The sequence below is a fragment of the Aphanomyces invadans genome (assembly GCF_000520115.1).
Source record: "Aphanomyces invadans strain NJM9701 unplaced genomic scaffold supercont1.2, whole genome shotgun sequence".
NCBI classification, from domain to species: Eukaryota; Oomycota; class Saprolegniomycetes; order Saprolegniales; family Verrucalvaceae; genus Aphanomyces; species Aphanomyces invadans.
The window spans coordinates 1,368,659-1,385,718 of NW_008580147.1; the positions used below are offsets into that span (position 1 = coordinate 1,368,659).

The window sequence follows — 17,060 nt, forward strand, 5'->3', positions numbered from 1 at the left end:
TGATCAACAGAGTTATTGACCAATTATTTCCATCCATCCGTAGAATGTATGCTCACAATGTTCTGACAATGAGAATTGGATGGTTTTGAACATATATGACATGCTGATGCACATCGGACAGTGAAGGAGAATTGACGTGGCTTAGCCACGCAAATTGTACGCGTGATGGTACCTCTCGGCAAGGCGTCGGACGATCGGTATGTGTAAGGGGCGCCTTTTCCGCATTCGAACAATTGAGCTCAACCGAGCACAGTCGTGAAAGAAGCGATTTGATTGGCTCAATGACAAGTCAATGGATTCTGATTGGCTGATTTCAGTCGACCTTCCGGAGGGGTCACGTCGTGGGTTTGTGTGGATGATTTGCACCAAACTTCATTGCTTTGTCATTCTCGAATCTGCGGCCAAGGATGAACAAGTTCCTGCTCGCCATCATACTCCTCTTCGCGATCTTCACGTTCGGCTCGGTCGAAGCCCAGGTGAACACGACCACGATCAAGAACGCCACGGAGAACGGGCTCCATGCCCTCAACAAGACTGCCGACTTGATCGACGAAAAGACGGACAAGCTCAAGGACGACATCCGCGATTTCTTTGACATTACCGACGACTCGACAGCTGAAAAGGTTGGCAAGTACGCCCTCGTCGTTGCAATTGCTGCTGTTGGCGTGTTTGTCGGCACGCACGGGTACAAGTTGACCAAGCCCGTTGCGTTCACCTGCGGTTTCGGGATGGGCGGCGTCTTTTTCAGCGCCATGTTTGCCACTCTCTTCCCCTTGTCCAAAGCTGCTCCCATCGTTGCGTTTGTCATCGGTGGTTTGATTATTGGCTTGGCTGCTGTGTACTTTTACCGCGTCGGAATCTTCATCTTGGGCGGTGCTGGTGGTTTGGCTCTTGGTGTGCAAATGGCTCAAATGGCTCAAGCCGGACATGTCCTGACGATCGTGCTCCTCATTTTGTTCGCCATCATCGGTGGCGTCTTGGTGTTGTACCTTGACAAGCCCGCCAAAATCATCTCGACCGCCGTGTTTGGCTCATGGATGTTCATTCGCTCGGTTGGATTCTTCGCCGGCAACTACTCCAACGGGTCCAACTTCGATACCCTCACCAAGGAGCAAAAGAACGCTTTCTTCGCTTACTTTGCTGGGCTTGTTGTCCTCGCGATCATCTTCTCGTTCGTCCAGTTCAAGTACACTGCCGTCGGCATCAACTACGGTCTAGGCAAGGACGACGAAAAGGACGCCAAGAAGGCCGAGGCCGCCACCACCGACGCCGCCAAACCGAACGCGCAAAAGCCCGTGAACATGGTGTAAACCACGTAATCGTATTTTTTTATGTTCGCAGTATTTTTCATTCAAAAAATATATGGCGGTTACACTCGAATCAACCACACCATGTGCGGCGGTCGCACTACGTCGCCGCGATGCATGCCGAACGTACTTGGGAATGGCACCTTCCGACGAGTTCTACTGAACCTTGACGGCACAACTCTGCATCACATCGTAGCGCATGTATGTCAAGCGTGGCGATTCGCTGCCATGGCCGATGACATCTGGACGTCCCTATTGTTGCGTGACTTTCCATCGTCGATTCTCCAGCCGCTCCCTCATGCCAAGTGGATTTACGTGTACCTGGCGGAACAGTCAAGGCGGTCGGTCCTCTCGACCCCTGTTCAGGTGCTGCCATGTGGTGCAAGACTCCATGTGACGCTGGATGGACAAGGCTTTCATATCCTGCTCGGCGCGAGTGGCCCCATTGAGCTGTTTGGTCGCGCGCGTTCCAGGAAGAGCAGCCGCGACGCGTGGAAGACCATCGACTTGAGTCTTTCCAGCACCCACGTGGCAATCGTGCCATCATCTGCACACAGCAACTTCGCGACAACGCAAGCGAGCTTTCACCTCCCAACTACGGTTAGCAGATCGACCTATTTGTCTTGGCAAGTTTCATCGACTCCATCGCGGCATGCATAGGATATCAAACAAACGAAAGCACACTTGCACTTCGAGACGACGACCGTAGCCAACGGCTCGCGACGTCCACCCACCATCGTCGTGTTTGACTCGGAAGAGGTTGCGTCCGCGTGGTGTGCTGCCATTCTCCACAACATCCGCGATTTCCAGAGCAAGTACCGGAAGATCGTGGCCCCGTCGTCGTCTACGACCGCGTCGCCTCGAAGTGGTCGAAAGTTTGCTCTCCCTCGGGACTCGCGCCACCACTTGCGCAAATTTCACGCGTTTCGGCTCACGCAGGCCATCCAAGCGGTTTCCAAACCCTGCGAACGGCGATCGATATCGAGCAGTGTCCTCAATGCCCTCCACGGGAAACCTCACGGCTCGCACGACGCTGACAGCTACAACGACCATCACCTTGACCCGGCATGGATCGCCCACCTGACGTCCCCACGGTGCGCAGGTGGATGTGGAAGCGCAGTCGACGGAAACCTTTGGACGTGTTGTCCGAAATGCGAACGCCACGCTGCCTTGGTGGCCACCCGAAGTGGCGACACCCTTCTCCGGCGTGAACGAGCCGCATTTCACTTGGTGCCACAACCTTCCATCGTTGTCATGGCCCTACTGCACAATCCAGGTTCGTTCGATCGTTTGGAAATGATACAAACGCTGGCGTGCAGATACATTTGAGGGCCATGCGATCGGTCAGTTCGTCGGGAGATTCAAAAAAGTTACGACAGCATTATCGAGTCAAGCAGCCCACGGCAACTTGTGCGCGACGCGAGACGTCATTGCAAACCTGACGCAGTACATGGTTGCTTTTCGACAGCCCGAGCTTGCATCTTGCGGCGTGTCTGCTGACGAAATCGCCGCCGCAGTGTACCTCGCTATCGAGCGCACTGTGTGTCTGCAAATGCAAACGTGGCTTGAAGCATGGGTGCAGATTTCCGTCGCCGATCGAGACCAAGACATGCTGTGCAAGATGTTGGCGGCGTGGGCCAAAGTGCCGCCGACAGCCGCACAGGTGCATCTCTAGGCGCAACCATCGAAAGATATTATTGTCATGTGTAGTTTGGCCTGGCCAACGACTTTGTGCTGGTCAAGTGGGACGCTGCCGTGCAATCCCTCCGAGACATGGACAACGAAGTTCTGCCGTCTGGGAAACTGCGGCATCTCCTGCATGCAGCCAAAGAAATCTTCGACCTGCATGCGCATAGCGGCCTGGGCGACGCCGCAACCCGTGCTCTGTCGGCAGACGACTTTCTCCCCGTGTTTATCTTTTGCGTGTGCCAGGCGTCGCTTCGCACGCCGTTGGCCACGATCGAGTACTTGTGGTGCCTGTGCAACGACGAGTCGCTGAAAGGTGCTCACGAACCGAGGCGGGTACACCCAACGTCCTAACGCGTTGTAGGAGAAGCCGGGTACTACTTGACTATGCTCGAGGCGTCCCTCGAGTACGTGCGGACGTACGAACCACGGCTTGCTTAATAGCATCCACCTTTGGGATTGGATATGCTTGCCTAATTAAAATTTTGCCTTGCGAAGCTTGCCTTGCCTGGCTGTCTTAGACTGGACTTTGGCTGGCGCTTTCTGCTCGTTCGTGAGTCGCAGCGGTTCAATCATCTTGCCGGCACGCGTCATGACCTCTGGAACTGTCAGCGCGTTGGACGCACGCGCGGTGTTCCAGTCGCTTCCCAGGGGATTCCGCATCGCGAGCTCGTACTGCTCGCGCGACGTGAACGGATACGGGACGGTCGACACCATGAACTTGGCGGCCTTCTTGTCCTTCTTTTCGTTGATCAGGACAGTCTCCATCTTGCTATCCTTCCGCTTGGCCAACGCGGCCTCGGTTGCTTCAACCACCTTACGCTGCGCCAAGGCCAATCGTGCGTTCTGGCGCTTGGATGGTTTGATACCTTGCCCAGCCCAGCTGCCCCAGCCTTCCATGCCTGTCAGCCGCGCGACCTCGGCACCGACTTTTACGTCAGCATCGCGTGCGGCCAGAAGATCCTTCTCCTTTTGAATCTCGTTTTCTGTATCTTCGGCAAAAGCAAACGCCTTGCGCACGAGCTCTTCTTGCGCCGAAGGAGGTTTGGCCGCCGTTTTGGCTTTCTTGTTTGAGGGGGTGTCTTCGGAACTGGTCTCGGGCGCTGCTGGGCTGTCACCCGACGCCTCTTTCCGCTTCTTGTTCAATGCGTTCAACGGTAACATTGGACTTGCCTCTGTCGCTGAGGAAGACTCGGCGGCAAGCGACGCCATGGCTGTCGCCACGGACGTTGCGGCTTCGGTTTTGCTTTTCCCATGGCGTTTGCGGCGCTTCTTGCCGACTTTCGATCCACTCAACCACGGGTTCTCCTCTGGCACAGCCGACGCCACGACCGACTCGTCGTCGTTGTCGATGGCGGCTTCCACGACACCGACAGGAGTTGATTCGTCGTCGTCAAAGTTGACCTTGATCGCCGATGAGACGCGGGTTTTGTGCGATTTATCCATCATGACGGATTTCATCTGTTGCGTGCCTTGTACCATATCCTTTTCGACGCTCTTGTGATCGGCAGGCGTTGCTTTGACCTTCTTCTTGGGAGGGGGCTTGGCCACCACGGCTGTTTCATCGTCCGTGTTGTCCGCGCCGCCGTCTCCGCGAAGTTCCTTCAACAGCGCTTCCGCTTCCTCGAGTGCCCTCTCTCGTTGTTTTTCTACCGCCTTCTGCATGAACTTCATGCCTTGCAACCCCTTGGCTTTTTCCGTCGACTGCGAGTCCGCTTCGATATCCATCACGAGCGTTGCTGCTTTCTTCTGGAGCCGATGCTGGAGCTTCTCGGTTTCCGTCATACCGTCGAGCGACGCATGGTCATCGTCATCGTCGCTCTCGTCGTCGTCGCTGTCAGGGTTAACCGACTGCATTTTCTTCCGAAGGTCGTCGCCGCGCCGCAGCTGGTCGGCAATTGCAGATCGCGTGCCTTGATCTGCGTTGATGCCTCTGGCGAGCTGGTGCTTGACCCACTTGGATGTGTTTGTGTGCTTGAGGGTCATGCGCTCTTCCGCGCGCTTCTCGGCATCCTCAGCGTCCATTTGGGCGGCGAACTCGGGGTCCAATTCCCGCAATGCCATTCGTTCCTTCCGATCTTCCTGCTTGTTGCGGATCTTGTGGTAGAGCTTGCTCTTGATTTTTTTGATTCGCTTGTTTTTTTGCTCTTGATAGAACATCATGGCGCGCATCTTGGCGAGTTCGCCCTGGCGCGCGCGAACCTCATCTACCGAGATTTCGTTAGCGGCCAACTCGGCCGCCTCCTCTTTCAAGATCGACTTGTCGCTCCACCCGCTCGCTTCCAAAAGCGCCGCCACATCGTTCTCCATCGGCTTCTCCGGTACAAACTTGGATGTGAGCGACGCGACCGTGATGTTTTCAACGCGCTGGTTGCCCTGCGTGCGAAAGTCGAGGGTTTCCTTTTCCCGATTTGCCTTTATCACGGGCTGGAACACGTCCATCTGTTTCTTCTTGTCCGCGTACGCCACTTTCCGCGACGCACGGGCCTCTACGACGGGCGCGACTGGGGCTTGCAACCTGCTGTCGTCTTTTTCGAGACTCGCGAGCTGCTTCTTCAACGACACAAACGTGCCGGATCTCTGCGCACCTTCGTCGTTCGCAGCCCCTTCGTCGTCATCGCCGGGCAAACCCGCCATGGATGCGCCAAGAAGTCCCTCCAACGTTAATGCAGATCCACCCAACTTCTTGCTAAACGCAGACGGCGCAACGTCCTCGGTAGCTTCGGCGTGGGTGACTTTGCGCTTGGGTCCCTTGGCCAAGCTGTGCACCATATTCAAGAGCGACGCATGCTTCTCGTCATCTTCATCATCATCGTCGTCGTCATCGTCGTCGTCAGCGGAATCGTCGACAGTGTCCAAGCGAGGCGCAGGTGCCGTGCCCAACATGTCCGACAACAAATCGCCGTCGCCGCCATCATCGTCTTCATCGTCGTCGACCGTGTTATCGTCCGATTCATGTGCCGTCGTCTTACCGACATGTGCTTCCTTCTTTCCACTAAAAAAGTTGCCAAATGTGGCTTCGTCGTCCGAGTTGAACGCTTCGTCTTCGTCGATTTCACTGTCCTGGTCTCGGCTAATCTTTTCAGGAGCTTCGTACTCGTAGACGCCGTCAACATCCATGCGATCGTTTTCTCGTTGTTCCTTTAGATCATCCTCATCTCCGTGCTCATACACATCCAACGGTGCCTTCCGCTTCTTCCCAGCGGCCTTGCCTTTCCCTGCTTTCCGAGCCATCTTGAAGCAGTATCGCGAATGCCATGACGGATCTCAACTCGACCAATGAAACCTAGTATCCGGATAACCTGCCCATTTTGGTTGGTGTGGAGCCCGAGCACTCCGAATAAAACTAGACTCGTGCCTTTTCAAGGTGTGATAGAATTCGGCTTAAATACTGTTCTTCTGTATTTAGTAGAAAAATATATTGAGGAAATTTTATTTCAAGTGTAATTGCACCATTGTCCGGATACGTTGCCTTCGTCATATGACCGACATCGAGATGAAGACGAGGGTGCTCTGTCTCCATGGTCACCGCCAGAGCGCGGCCAAACTCAAGGGGAAAATGGCAGCGCTACTTCGTGCCGCCAAGGTCACGACAGAGTTCGGTATGGTGGTGAAAGAGTGCTTTATCGGAGTGTGGAAGACATGATGTCATGAATGCTAGTGTTTGTGGATGGTCCCATCAACGTGCCTTACGAACCTACGTCGGCCGAGCACATTCAACGGTATCATCGACATGACCGCTACATTCAAGCTCATACGTTGATCACAGGGTGAATGTACTGAGCGATGGTGACGCGGAAGAGTTAAAGACGTCCGTGGCGCAGTTTGCGTGGTGGGAGTTTGAGCGCCAGACGGAGAGCGATGCGTATTCTTACGTGGGAGTCGACGACACTTTGTCGTACTTGGAGGGTATCATTCGTACGCAAGGGCCATTCGACGGCGTGTTTGGTTTCAGTCAAGGAGGCATGTGTGCCGCGTACATGCTGTCGCGTCAGCAACAAGGAGACACACGCTTTCAGTTCAAGTTTGGGGTGTTCTGTGCATCGGCCCTGATGTCAGACCCGGCGTTCAACCTTTCCTTGGACTCTCCCCTTCGTTTGCCATCTTTGCACATCTTGGGTGAGCAAGACGATTTGATCTCGGTGGAGAAGAGCCAGGCCTTGGCTGCGCAGTTTGACAATCCAGTGCTGCTTACCCATCCAGGCGGGCACTACATCCCAACCCAAAAGGACCCACGCACGATATGGAAGACATTCTTTGAAGAGCAAGCTGCCGCGTCGTCACATGAGTGAATATCCACGTCCACCAACCTGGCAGAGGTTACACAATCAAGTGGCTGGCGACGCCAGCATGACAATCCTCTTACCCTTCCTGCGTCGCGCTGCAACTCTGCGATGGACTCCCGTGGCGCATCCATCTACCTTGAAGCGGGGGTGTTAACCAGTGGAAATTCACGAAACGCAGTGTGCCTCTGAAACTCAATATTGGTTCGAGGTTTCGAAATTTCGCGGCGCTTTTGTGAAATATATTGAATTCGAGAGGTTCAACTGCCATCAACCCATTCGAAAGATCTCAATTCGCCGAGCTGCACACGCCACGACGATGCCGCGCTCGACCACCAATGACCGGGACTCGGCAGACGAAGGGTCAGATAGGAAATCGATAAGCAAGTGGACCCCCGAGGAAGATTCCCTCATGATGGAGTTGGTGCAGACTCACGGTACCCGGCGGTGGAGTGTCATTGGCAGTTTACTACCTGGGCGAAATGGCAAGCAGTGCCGTGAGAGGTACTACATCCGACTTCGTTCCGTCAAGACGACCCCATCTTGACGCAAAGATGTTATTGTAGGTGGCACAATCAACTGGATCCATCCATTCGAAAGGACCCATGGACGACTGACGAGGAAACCCTTTTAAAGGTAGCCCATCACAAATACGGCAACAAGTGGGCCGAAATTGCCAAACTGCTGCCTGGCCGAACTGACAACGCGATCAAGAACCACTGGAACTCGTATAAGCGAAGGGGTCACCGTGCAATGCAGCACAAAGCGAAGATGTCGATGCCGTCTCAACCTCACTCACACATGGAGCCTGCGTCCATCTTCGAGCATTCTCCTACCAACCTGAACCGCATTTCGATGCTTCATGATCATATCAAGCAACAACTGCCCATGCAAGAACATTTCTCATTGCTCCACGCCACAGTCACCAAACAACAACATTTGGCCCACACCACGTTACCCCATCACTTTCACCACCCAATGATGCAACACTCGCTCCATTCCATGCCGGTTTCATCAACCATGACTTCGAACGGGACGTCACTCTTTCCACTTCACCAGCAGCGTGGCCTCGTTCACAACTCCTCGACGCAAAACAAAGAAAACCAGAGTGGGTCGCAGCCGCAATTGACAGTGTTAGCTGATGCAGCCGCCGTTCAGACCATCGTCCTGTAGATCGACCGTCTCTTGATTCGACACTTTTGTTTGCTATAGCAATAAACGACCCAGATCGTCATCGTGTGTATCATGCGTCTTGGGTGGTGCGATCGCTTCTTGGCGTGTCGTCCGTGGCCAGTTCCACCCGACCGTTCCAGCTCACGTACACGCCGGGCGGCAACCAACGAATCGCGCCAAGTGCACAGCCGAGATTGAATGCGGCGTCAGATGCAGCCGGAATGCATGCAGGGACTCGGGCTCCCGTGCATACAATCGTCTGTGTTGGTGGCCGACGGGACTGGAGGTACGCGGCCGAGGTCGTCAACACCGTCGCGTCCATGGTGATGACCACGAACGTCGCTCGAGTCTAACGACGTACGAGTCAACCACGACCCAACATCATGCGCAACGTCACCCTTTGGAGGGCGACAACGACAGCGTCAAGGTCCGCCGTGGACACGTCGTGCGCTTTGCGGCAAATGGAAATGGACTCGCACGGCGCAGGGCAACCGCTGGTCGCTAAAATGTCGAAACATGCCACGGGGTCGCCGACGTCGATTTGAAAGTCGTGAACAAAGTGACGGAGCGTGGCATCAATTCGGCCCCCAAGATGCAGAAAGCAAACGTCCGGGGCGCTGGTCGATACCCCCGCTGTTGATGGAGGCGCACGGCATGGAGCTACGTGTTCATGGGCTGGAGTGAAGTTCGCGTCATCGTATGAGAACAAATTATACAGGTGATCACTCGTGATGTCGTTGGAACGCTTGAGAGGGGTGCTGGAGGCGGCTGCAGGGTCTGTGGCGTTGCAGGTACGTTTCGCAGCAGTCGCAGGACGCCATCGGCGGTGGGTTTCCTGGTGGTCCCGTTCACTGACATGGACGTGACGAGAGGTCAATCGAATTATGTGCGTACAAGAGGCGGTGTGGATGACGTAGTTCATGGCATCGTCGATGCCGACGACATGGAATCGATGTATCCACAAAGCCAGGACGTTCGCAGTGCGAGTTTGCCCCTGCCGACGTCCACGCAAGTCGGTCATGGCAGAGTTGACACGGCACGTACGGTGGTGCAGTGCACGACAATTCGCTCCTTTGCTGTCGTCGCTTTGGATAGACTTGCAAGCAGCTCCGACAACCGCCAGTTGCCTGTCAAATCGATGTGGGTCGTTGAAGCGAACGCCTTCTCATATTGACAAAGGAGCGACGTCGAATAGAAGCGAAGTTCCTCCCGCGTCAAGAGACACAGCACGTGTTTGATGTCGTTGGCAAGCATGAACTTGACCCACTCGTCAACTTGCGCGTCGCTTACGTCTGGACCTAATACATGTGAGCGAGTCGCCCCATTGGAAACTGTTTTTACCTCGTGGTGTAGATGGCTGATCACGCCTCGGATGCGCGTAGCCAGGACGCTCGGCGCCGAAGACGTACGCGTCGTCCGTCCACGCTTGTCCAAAGTTGAACTTCTTCCCCGATGGGGTGTGCGGCGTCAGCGGCATGTTGCCTTCCATCGTCGTTGCCCTTCCAAGATATCCCCCGTCGAAGTATTATATCACATTAAGTTTTGGAGGTTTTTGTCATTGCGACATGGCATCGAGTGGGAACAACAGCGCCGAATGTCCATGCCGCAGAGCGCTTCTGCGCAAGAGCATCTTCACCGCTGCCCAAGACGGAGACCTGGACCATGTTCGTTCGTTTTTTGAGTGCCGCAAGGCCGATTTGCCCATCGATTTTGTCGACGATTTTGGATACACGGCGCTGCACTACGCCAGTCAATCGAATCGAGTCGATGTTGTCGCGTACCTGTTGTCGAGAAGGGCCAGCCCAGACTGTGCAAGGTGTGGTGCGACACCTTTGCACAGGGCAGCTTACAGTGGTGCAGACGAGTCCGTCGCGCTTCTTATTCAACACGGTGCCAGCTTGAACCTCGTGGACACCTCGTTTGGTGATCGCCGAACTGCGTTGCACAAAGCCGCCAGCCAGGTAATTGCAAGACTATACGTCCACCCTATGACAAAGTTTTCAGGGCCATCGCTCGGTTGTCGACCTGTTGGTCAAGGCAGGGGCTGACACGTCTCTGCGGGATGCAGCTGGGTATACGTACGAGGACGTTCCATTGGAGTTTGGTTGGCAAGCCGCGTCGAGCCCCATCTTGCTGCATTCGACATGCCCCAAGGACAGGCAAGTACTCGCGAGCGATCTTGTGTGTACGGTTGGCCTTGGTCGTCCATGCGAGTCGTGCGGAGATGTGTGCTATGCGGCTACAAGACGGCCATGCTGCAACATGTTGGAATGCGATACATGCAGTAACGAGACAAGCCAGTCATGCCAACGTTGCGGCACTTGGTCGAACGCGATTCAGTCCATGACCCCACCCCAACCGCCGCGCCATAACAGCAGCACCATCCTTGACTCCATCCCACCAAAGTCCACGCCGTCCAATGTGATGGTGAGGGGGTTGTTCAACCTCAAGAAGGCGTCTTCCTGGGCCCCGACGCGCCCCAACACGGCGACAGTGCTGTAGTCGCCAATCTATTGTATTACTTGATGTCATATCGACTGTTGGCCGCTCGCACGACGTTGGGTTCGTCCATGGACTTGTGTTTGAGTGCGGCTGTGGATGGCTGAGGCAAGTACGACTTGAGTGCGCCAAGTTTGCGTTTGTGCAACTGAAGGGCCGAGAGCCACACGTAGATCACACCGCCGGCACAGCTCACGGATGTCAAGAGCAGCGGCAGAAACGGATACCGTGGCAGGACAATTGGCAGCGCCATGGACACGATGGCCACTCCTGCAACTGCGTGGAGATACAGTCGTTGCCACAAGGACAGACCAATGCCCGTGTACTTGATGCGGCGGCGCTTGAGGGAGTGCGCATGGTACGGGTACAAGCACACATGCGCGAGTAACGCGTGGCCGGCCGTGAGAAGTAGGCGGGTCCCGACTTCGGCAGTCGTGAACAGGAGCGGAAAGAGTGAAATGTTGCCCACAAGTGTCGCGACGCGATACAACTTTGCGTCTCGAGTGGATTCGACGGCAAGCAGGCCGAGCGGCAACGTGGCTTGCAAAATGGCCTTCTCGTGCACGTGGTACCCAAACAAGAACGAGCACAGCATGCAGTAGACCAAAGCCGGCATGAAGAGAGCGGGGTCGGGATACCGGTATACGTCTCGCAGAACGGGCGCCATGGCTAGGAGAGTGAGGACGGCGCAAACCCACGGTGCGACTGTCGGCAGGACGACAAAGACCGCGTCTTGGACGAGACCGCCGCTCATGGTGCCGACAGGGGCAGGAACTCGCAAGACTGTGACCAGAACTTTGTCAGCAAACGCGTATAGAGCCCACACGTTGGGGGCCCAGTAAGCATGGCAGAGGCCCCGTTGAACCGGAAATAGACGGGAAGCGATTTGAGCCAAGTGTTCCCCGACGGAGTGGGTCGGCAACGAGCCGTCAGGCCAGATGACAGAGCCAAGTGCAGCTGCAAACACGCCCAAGACGACAATTCCAAGGGTAAGGAACCGAGTGATTTGGAAGCGCCCGCGGCCGGCGACGAGGTGAGCCAGCGTCTCGTGGGTGTCGGTGTTCGAAAGTGATCGCCTTCGAACCTGGTGGTGGGCATGCTGGACAGCTTCTGGCGTGGTGGGGGGTGGCACCGCGTAGCAGTAGTGGCCGAAGAGATACACAAAGTAAAGCAGGGCCACGTAAAGGTAGATGTGCTTCATCATGAGCAACACTGCGTACACGAATGCACCTTTCACATCTTGGCCGTCTCGGATGTACGCAACACTGAGGATGAGCAGCCCCAGGAGCACGCCGTTGTATTGGAAGTGTACGTGGTCGACCATGATCAGCCCAGCGTCGAGGAACGTCAATAGCACCACCACCACACGCTTGTTCGTGTTGAATGCGACTTCTGTCGTTGTGACGCGGGGCCACGCATTGCAGTACTTGATGATGGATGCAAACAGCACCACATCCGACAAGATCACCGACAAACGCTGGAACACGATGGTACGATGGCTTGCGTATCCCAACGCGTGAAGATTCAGCATCCCAGGGTCAACGTACGTGGCGGCGGCGCCGAGAAGACGTTCAAACCAGGCGAAGAACGGTGGATAGTCCAACGTCCACTCACTTCCTGTGTCGAAGTACCATTGTGTTCGGGGCAGCGACGCGGTAATCGCAAGCCAATTCCGGTGGACTTCAAAGTCCGTGCTGCGGTAGGACGGAAGAAGAAGGAGCTTTAGCAGCGTACCAAGAAGGAATACGGCAATCAACGGCTTGTCCAACGATTTCTCGACGGCCCGGCGCGGCGGCACCGCCGGCGAATGTATCGCCATTTTGTTGTGTCGATAAATGGCAGCATTTGATTGGTTCAAATCAACGTGGGAATCCAATTTGACAGGTCGATGTTGGCGTGCGATATGATATGATGAGAGTATAAAATTAAAGAGGTATCCCGATAACTCAGACTCCCTGAGACGATGTGTGGCCGCCATTCCTGAAGAGCATGCTTGGCGTTCGTGTGTTCGTGGCACTTGCGTTGCTGGTGGCTTGCATCGTGTCGGCTCATGGTGGCCGCAAGCACGGATCCCGTTTGGAGGAATTCGAGTACAGGCATCTCTCGTACCTCAATAATCCTGACCGACTTTTGTTTGCTGCAGAGTGGACGCGTTGGGAAACCTGCCTGGTGTATCCGCCGATACGTTGCGCGAATTCAAAAAGTTCCAATGGCACAATTCCCGCGCTAACCGCCCCCAGGTACAAGCGCATGTTGCCTTGATGGAAGCGTGTCATGGTGAACTCATTGTGCACGGAGCAAGCAGGTGTTGCCTCGCAAGCCTGCCCCGACGTTCAAGAACGTGAATGCTGTCGTGAACGAAAAGTTCACCAAGATCTCACTTGACGACTACAAGGGCAAATGGCTCGTGATTTTCTTCTACCCGTTCGATTTCACATTTGTCTGCCCCACGGAAATCGTGAGCTTCAGCGATTCCGTGGACCAATTCCAAGCCATCAATACCGAGGTGGGTTCCCCCACTCCATCATCATCATCTCCCTCTTACGACCGTGAATCCAGGTGATCGCTGTCTCGACGGACTCCCACCACACGCATTTGGCATGGATCAAAACCCCCCGCGACAAGGGCGGCTTGGGCTCGATGAACATCCCCATCGTTGCGGATGTGAGCAAGCGTATCTCAGCCGACTATGGCGTTCTTGTGACCGACGAAGACGACGACATGTTTGGCGCGGCCCTGCGCGGTCTCTTCATCATCGACCCCCAGGGCGTGATCCGATCCATCCAGATCAACGATGACCAAGTCGGCCGCAGTGTCCCTGAAACGCTTCGCATTCTCAAGGCGTTCCAGTACGCCACGGCGCACCCCGGTGAGGTGTGCCCTGCCAACTGGAAGCCCGGTCACAAGACCATCAAGGCCGACCAAGAAGCCAAATACGACTTCTTCGACGCTACCTACGGCAAGCACTAACGGAATTCCACGAGTGTCGACGGCACTCTGTGGAATTCAATTGCATCCAGTGTTGTTGGCGAAAGAAAGCGCCGAGTTGTTTGTTTGGCCCGATGCTCTGCAGATAAATGCAGTGTACGCCTGGCGACAATCCCAAACGAAGCCAATTCAAGTCATATACGATGCGGAATGGCTGGTGGTTGAGCTGCGGCCGAGACGCCGTGTTCATGGTGGAGGGAATATCAACATGAGGGGCTCACATCGCCGCGCTCCCAACCTCGATCCGATTGTGCGCAGCTTGTGCTGCACTGCGCTGTGGCCTTTGCAACACGCTGCATTTATATTGTAGTAGGAATAGTTACGTTTATCAACTGCACTTGATTCAGCGTGGATGGGTGACGGGCACGGCACAACCAGGTCTAAGCTGTGGGCGGTTGGTCGCACACGCATCCCCATGGCGCAAACACAGTGGATAACTCGTCAGCGGCAGCGAATGAATCGCTTAATCCTTCTTCTGGGGGAAACCACCCTTCCAGTTTTGGAAGGCGCAGATTCCGAGGGTGGCACCAATGCCACCGCCGACGATCAAGAACAGACCAGTGCCGATGGATCGGGCGTTGAACGGTCCCTTCTCGAAGACCAAATGTTCATGGCCGTGTTCGCCCATACGGAGGGCAGAGCGGCTGATGCCACGGCTCAAGGGGGCTTGGACGGTCGCGACGGCACGGGCGGCAAACATTGCTTTAGTTCTGAACTGACTGGTTCCAAAATGCCTCCCTAAAAATACCTGTCAAACGTAATATTTTGTCCGCCCCACCGCAAACAATTGGGGAAAATGCCTACTCGACCGCATAATCCTAGGGAAATTCACGTTTTCTGGAGGGAAACGTTTGCTACACTACTTCCCTATATTGGATTCAATCGGAACCCATCCCCATCATTTCATTGGTTTATAAGGTTACGTTTCTTCCACACGGAAGCGTTTTTTTGTTTCGCTCACGATGAACAATCCATTCACAATCTGGAAGTGAGGAAGAGCTTGGGCCGACCGCACGACGAGGGAGGAAGCCCAACGATGCGCAGGTTGATTTAGACGTGTTACGTCTTGGGTTGATAGACATCAAGGGCCTGACGAAGCTTCAGGGCGGCAACGTCGGGTTTGTCAGCATCCAAAATGGCACGAATAACTGCAACGCCACTTGCGCCCGCTTGCAACACGTCCACACAATTCGCGTCGGTGATGCCTCCAACACCAATCAAAGTTGCCGAGGGTAGTGCTTGCCGAACTTGCCTGATGAGCTCAGGGCCTTCCACGCAAGTCTTTTCGGGATGGGAGGCCGTTGGAAACATTGTTCCAACCTGAGGCAGCGTGGTGAGGGGTTACTTGGTACAGCGGTATTTTACCTGAATATACGAGGCGCCCAGAGCAGCTGCAGTTTCGGCAGACGCCGCGGCATGCACTGACACACCAAAGAACCCACGTCCATGTTGCTCCAGCATTCCCTCCAACGTTGACAAGCAACGTTCGGGGTAATGCCACCCGTCAAGCCGTGGAGTACTATCTGGCAATCCAATAGGGGTATTGACCACATACAGAGGAGGTTTGGTCAACTGCTCTCCCATTGACGGAAGAATGCGCATCGCGTCCAGTAATGCAGACGTCGTATGCGCCGACCCCTGCGATTGGCCGAGTCGCAGCTGGACGACGTCGACGGCAGGGACAGACAAGGCCGCCTTGAGCGCCGTACCTGCAAGGACGTCCTGTGCCGTCACTACGAGCACGAGCCAGGGTCGCGAGTTGTGCATGAGTGCCATGCCAGAAAGTTTCAATTCTTGATATCCACCACCACGACGAAATGGAGGGTACCCTCAAAAACAACGGACGATACAAATATCAAGATAATGGGAATGCTGATCGCTGAAATTGAGGTGGGGGGGCGAGAAGCTAGCATCCGAATCATTTGCCATGCTGAGTGTGGTGGGGAGGAGCCGTTCCGGCGCGCTAGTCCGTGTTCATGGCGTCATGTACCTGAGACCTTGCTACGCACATGCAGCCATGTCAACAGAGTCTTTGTCTGCCTTTCAGAGACTCAAGAAGAACGTGTTGGATCCGTTCACGTTTGGCGCCAAGGAGCTCATCAGGGAAAATCGCGAGGCGTGGGCAAGTCGCTCCAAGCTGCAAGCGACGCCTGGGATAGTACTGACCCGTCGCGAGATGTTCGTGTTGCGACAAGCGCCTCGTGACCTGCTCAAGTCACTCCCTCTCTTGATCGCGTTCGCCGTGCCGATCGTCGGGTACTTTGCTCCAGTCCTGGGGTATTACTACCCGAAGGTGGCCCTGCCGTGGCAGTTCTGGACCCCCGCGCAAAAGGTGCAATTCTTTGAGCAAGACGTGCGTCAAAAGGAAGCATTTTACAAAGACATTTCTCAACTGGTCGCGTCCCTCGATACGACAAACACATTCCTCAGGGATGCTGCTGCTTCCTACACTACGGTACATGACCAAACGATGCATACGAACTCGTCTTCGCCATTGACTCATGCGCATGACCCATAGGATACCGGTAACGACGGTAAGGAGAAGATGGACCCAAAAACGTTGCCGGAGTTCCGAGACTTATTTACCTCCCCCGCCGCGTTGAAGTCACTGTCGACGATTCACTTGAACCTGCTCGTCCAAGCCACGTCGGCCTCTCCCTTTGTCAAGGTGTACAAGTACCTCCCAAAATCCAGCGTCGTGCAGCGCCTGGAAAAGCGCGCGACTGAAATAACCGTGGACGACCACTTGTTGCTCCAGGATGGCGTCGTCGACGCCCTATCGTTGGACGAACTTGTGTTCGCATGCGAAGAACGCGGTTTGGTTGTTGCATCGTACAGCGATAAGGACGCCTGCCGCGCAGCTCTCAAGGAGTGGCTGTCAATGTACAATCCCAAAGCACCCGAGGCATATCCGCCGTCGATGTTGCTGCATGCTCCTGCCCTCGCCAACTTTTCCTAACTTGATCAACACGCAATTTCTGCAAACATCCTGCTCTCACTTCTCCTAGGAACTGTGATGCCTTCATCTCAATAGACGTCGTCGGCTTGCCGCGAACCAAAGAGTGCCGGCATAGCCGTCCCCCTTACTTCCTCAATGAGTGATATAAACTGTGTCTGCCTCTAA

At 55.1% G+C, this 17,060-nt stretch overlaps 11 protein-coding genes across 11 annotated transcripts; 7 read left to right on the forward strand and 4 right to left on the reverse strand.

Annotated features, from left to right (window-relative positions):
- Positions 1-384: 384 nt before the first annotated feature.
- H310_01272 (hypothetical protein) lies at positions 385-1,380 on the forward strand. The gene has a single exon (XM_008864337.1). It carries the CDS (start codon positions 408-410, stop codon positions 1,308-1,310), a length of 903 nt encoding a protein of 300 aa, XP_008862559.1. The 5' UTR covers positions 385-407; the 3' UTR covers positions 1,311-1,380.
- H310_01273 (hypothetical protein) lies at positions 1,375-5,820 on the forward strand. The gene is made up of 5 exons (XM_008864338.1): positions 1,375-1,907; positions 1,968-2,583; positions 2,627-2,970; positions 3,018-3,309; positions 3,358-5,820. Exons 1-5 carry the CDS (start codon positions 1,392-1,394, stop codon positions 3,432-3,434), a joined length of 1,845 nt encoding a protein of 614 aa, XP_008862560.1. The 5' UTR covers positions 1,375-1,391; the 3' UTR covers positions 3,435-5,820.
- Positions 3,413-6,235, reverse strand: H310_01274 (hypothetical protein). The gene has a single exon (XM_008864339.1). It carries the CDS (start codon positions 6,225-6,227, stop codon positions 3,471-3,473), a length of 2,757 nt encoding a protein of 918 aa, XP_008862561.1. The 5' UTR covers positions 6,228-6,235; the 3' UTR covers positions 3,413-3,470.
- Positions 6,236-6,474: 239 nt separating this feature from the next.
- H310_01275 (hypothetical protein) lies at positions 6,475-7,540 on the forward strand (the record flags this gene model as incomplete). Its single annotated transcript, XM_008864340.1, has 3 exons — positions 6,475-6,595; positions 6,655-6,715; positions 6,763-7,540. 3 exons carry the CDS (start codon positions 6,475-6,477, stop codon positions 7,283-7,285), a joined length of 705 nt encoding a protein of 234 aa, XP_008862562.1. The 3' UTR covers positions 7,286-7,540.
- A 24-nt stretch (positions 7,541-7,564) lies between these two features.
- Positions 7,565-8,867, forward strand: H310_01276 (hypothetical protein). The gene is made up of 2 exons (XM_008864341.1): positions 7,565-7,780; positions 7,843-8,867. Exons 1-2 carry the CDS (start codon positions 7,596-7,598, stop codon positions 8,447-8,449), a joined length of 792 nt encoding a protein of 263 aa, XP_008862563.1. The 5' UTR covers positions 7,565-7,595; the 3' UTR covers positions 8,450-8,867.
- Positions 7,795-10,207, reverse strand: H310_01277 (hypothetical protein). Its single transcript, XM_008864342.1, has 6 exons — positions 9,791-10,207; positions 9,494-9,747; positions 9,344-9,443; positions 9,166-9,300; positions 8,847-9,109; positions 7,795-8,798 (listed from the first exon to the last, which is right to left on the reverse strand). Exons 1-6 carry the CDS (start codon positions 9,936-9,938, stop codon positions 8,520-8,522), a joined length of 1,179 nt encoding a protein of 392 aa, XP_008862564.1. The 5' UTR covers positions 9,939-10,207; the 3' UTR covers positions 7,795-8,519.
- H310_01278 (hypothetical protein) lies at positions 9,998-11,150 on the forward strand. The gene is made up of 2 exons (XM_008864343.1): positions 9,998-10,410; positions 10,454-11,150. The coding sequence occupies exons 1-2, from the start codon at positions 10,015-10,017 to the stop codon at positions 10,949-10,951; spliced, it is 894 nt and encodes a 297-aa protein (XP_008862565.1). The 5' UTR covers positions 9,998-10,014; the 3' UTR covers positions 10,952-11,150.
- H310_01279 (hypothetical protein) lies at positions 10,918-12,771 on the reverse strand. Its single transcript, XM_008864344.1, has one exon. It carries the CDS (start codon positions 12,765-12,767, stop codon positions 10,968-10,970), a length of 1,800 nt encoding a protein of 599 aa, XP_008862566.1. The 5' UTR covers positions 12,768-12,771; the 3' UTR covers positions 10,918-10,967.
- A 126-nt stretch (positions 12,772-12,897) lies between these two features.
- Positions 12,898-14,087, forward strand: H310_01280 (hypothetical protein). The gene is made up of 4 exons (XM_008864345.1): positions 12,898-13,038; positions 13,092-13,188; positions 13,254-13,454; positions 13,508-14,087. Exons 1-4 carry the CDS (start codon positions 12,938-12,940, stop codon positions 13,916-13,918), a joined length of 810 nt encoding a protein of 269 aa, XP_008862567.1. The 5' UTR covers positions 12,898-12,937; the 3' UTR covers positions 13,919-14,087.
- Positions 14,088-14,817: 730 nt separating this feature from the next.
- On the reverse strand, positions 14,818-15,719 carry H310_01281 (thiamine-phosphate pyrophosphorylase). Its single transcript, XM_008864346.1, has 2 exons — positions 15,302-15,719; positions 14,818-15,256 (listed from the first exon to the last, which is right to left on the reverse strand). Exons 1-2 carry the CDS (start codon positions 15,710-15,712, stop codon positions 14,996-14,998), a joined length of 672 nt encoding a protein of 223 aa, XP_008862568.1. The 5' UTR covers positions 15,713-15,719; the 3' UTR covers positions 14,818-14,995.
- Positions 15,720-15,830: 111 nt separating this feature from the next.
- On the forward strand, positions 15,831-16,926 carry H310_01282 (hypothetical protein). The gene is made up of 2 exons (XM_008864347.1): positions 15,831-16,391; positions 16,455-16,926. Exons 1-2 carry the CDS (start codon positions 15,864-15,866, stop codon positions 16,893-16,895), a joined length of 969 nt encoding a protein of 322 aa, XP_008862569.1. The 5' UTR covers positions 15,831-15,863; the 3' UTR covers positions 16,896-16,926.
- The last annotated feature ends 134 nt before the right edge of the window (positions 16,927-17,060 follow it).

Coding starts and splice junctions, on each gene's coding strand:
- H310_01272 (XM_008864337.1), top strand. CDS start 408: ATGAACAAGTTCCTGCTCGCCATCATACTCCTCTTCGCGATCTTCACG.
- H310_01273 (XM_008864338.1), top strand. CDS start 1,392: ATGTGCGGCGGTCGCACTACGTCGCCGCGATGCATGCCGAACGTACTT. Junction 2,584..2,626: donor GGCCCTACTGCACAATCCAG/GTTCGTTCGATC, acceptor GCTGGCGTGCAG/ATACATTTGAGGGCCATGCG. Junction 3,310..3,357: donor CAACGACGAGTCGCTGAAAG/GTGCTCACGAAC, acceptor AACGCGTTGTAG/GAGAAGCCGGGTACTACTTG.
- H310_01274 (XM_008864339.1), bottom strand. CDS start 6,227: ATGGCTCGGAAAGCAGGGAAAGGCAAGGCCGCTGGGAAGAAGCGGAAG.
- H310_01276 (XM_008864341.1), top strand. CDS start 7,596: ATGCCGCGCTCGACCACCAATGACCGGGACTCGGCAGACGAAGGGTCA. Junction 7,781..7,842: donor GGCAAGCAGTGCCGTGAGAG/GTACTACATCCG, acceptor ATGTTATTGTAG/GTGGCACAATCAACTGGATC.
- H310_01277 (XM_008864342.1), bottom strand. CDS start 9,938: ATGGAAGGCAACATGCCGCTGACGCCGCACACCCCATCGGGGAAGAAG. Junction 9,748..9,790: donor TCAGCCATCTACACCACGAG/GTAAAAACAGTT, acceptor CACATGTATTAG/GTCCAGACGTAAGCGACGCG. Junction 9,444..9,493: donor TTGTCGTGCACTGCACCACC/GTACGTGCCGTG, acceptor GGACGTCGGCAG/GGGCAAACTCGCACTGCGAA.
- H310_01278 (XM_008864343.1), top strand. CDS start 10,015: ATGGCATCGAGTGGGAACAACAGCGCCGAATGTCCATGCCGCAGAGCG. Junction 10,411..10,453: donor TGCACAAAGCCGCCAGCCAG/GTAATTGCAAGA, acceptor CAAAGTTTTCAG/GGCCATCGCTCGGTTGTCGA.
- H310_01279 (XM_008864344.1), bottom strand. CDS start 12,767: ATGGCGATACATTCGCCGGCGGTGCCGCCGCGCCGGGCCGTCGAGAAA.
- H310_01280 (XM_008864345.1), top strand. CDS start 12,938: ATGCTTGGCGTTCGTGTGTTCGTGGCACTTGCGTTGCTGGTGGCTTGC. Junction 13,039..13,091: donor TCCCGTTTGGAGGAATTCGA/GTACAGGCATCT, acceptor TGTTTGCTGCAG/AGTGGACGCGTTGGGAAACC. Junction 13,455..13,507: donor TCCAAGCCATCAATACCGAG/GTGGGTTCCCCC, acceptor CCGTGAATCCAG/GTGATCGCTGTCTCGACGGA.
- H310_01281 (XM_008864346.1), bottom strand. CDS start 15,712: ATGGCACTCATGCACAACTCGCGACCCTGGCTCGTGCTCGTAGTGACG. Junction 15,257..15,301: donor TGGGCGCCTCGTATATTCAG/GTAAAATACCGC, acceptor ACGCTGCCTCAG/GTTGGAACAATGTTTCCAAC.
- H310_01282 (XM_008864347.1), top strand. CDS start 15,864: ATGCTGAGTGTGGTGGGGAGGAGCCGTTCCGGCGCGCTAGTCCGTGTT. Junction 16,392..16,454: donor CTGCTGCTTCCTACACTACG/GTACATGACCAA, acceptor CATGACCCATAG/GATACCGGTAACGACGGTAA.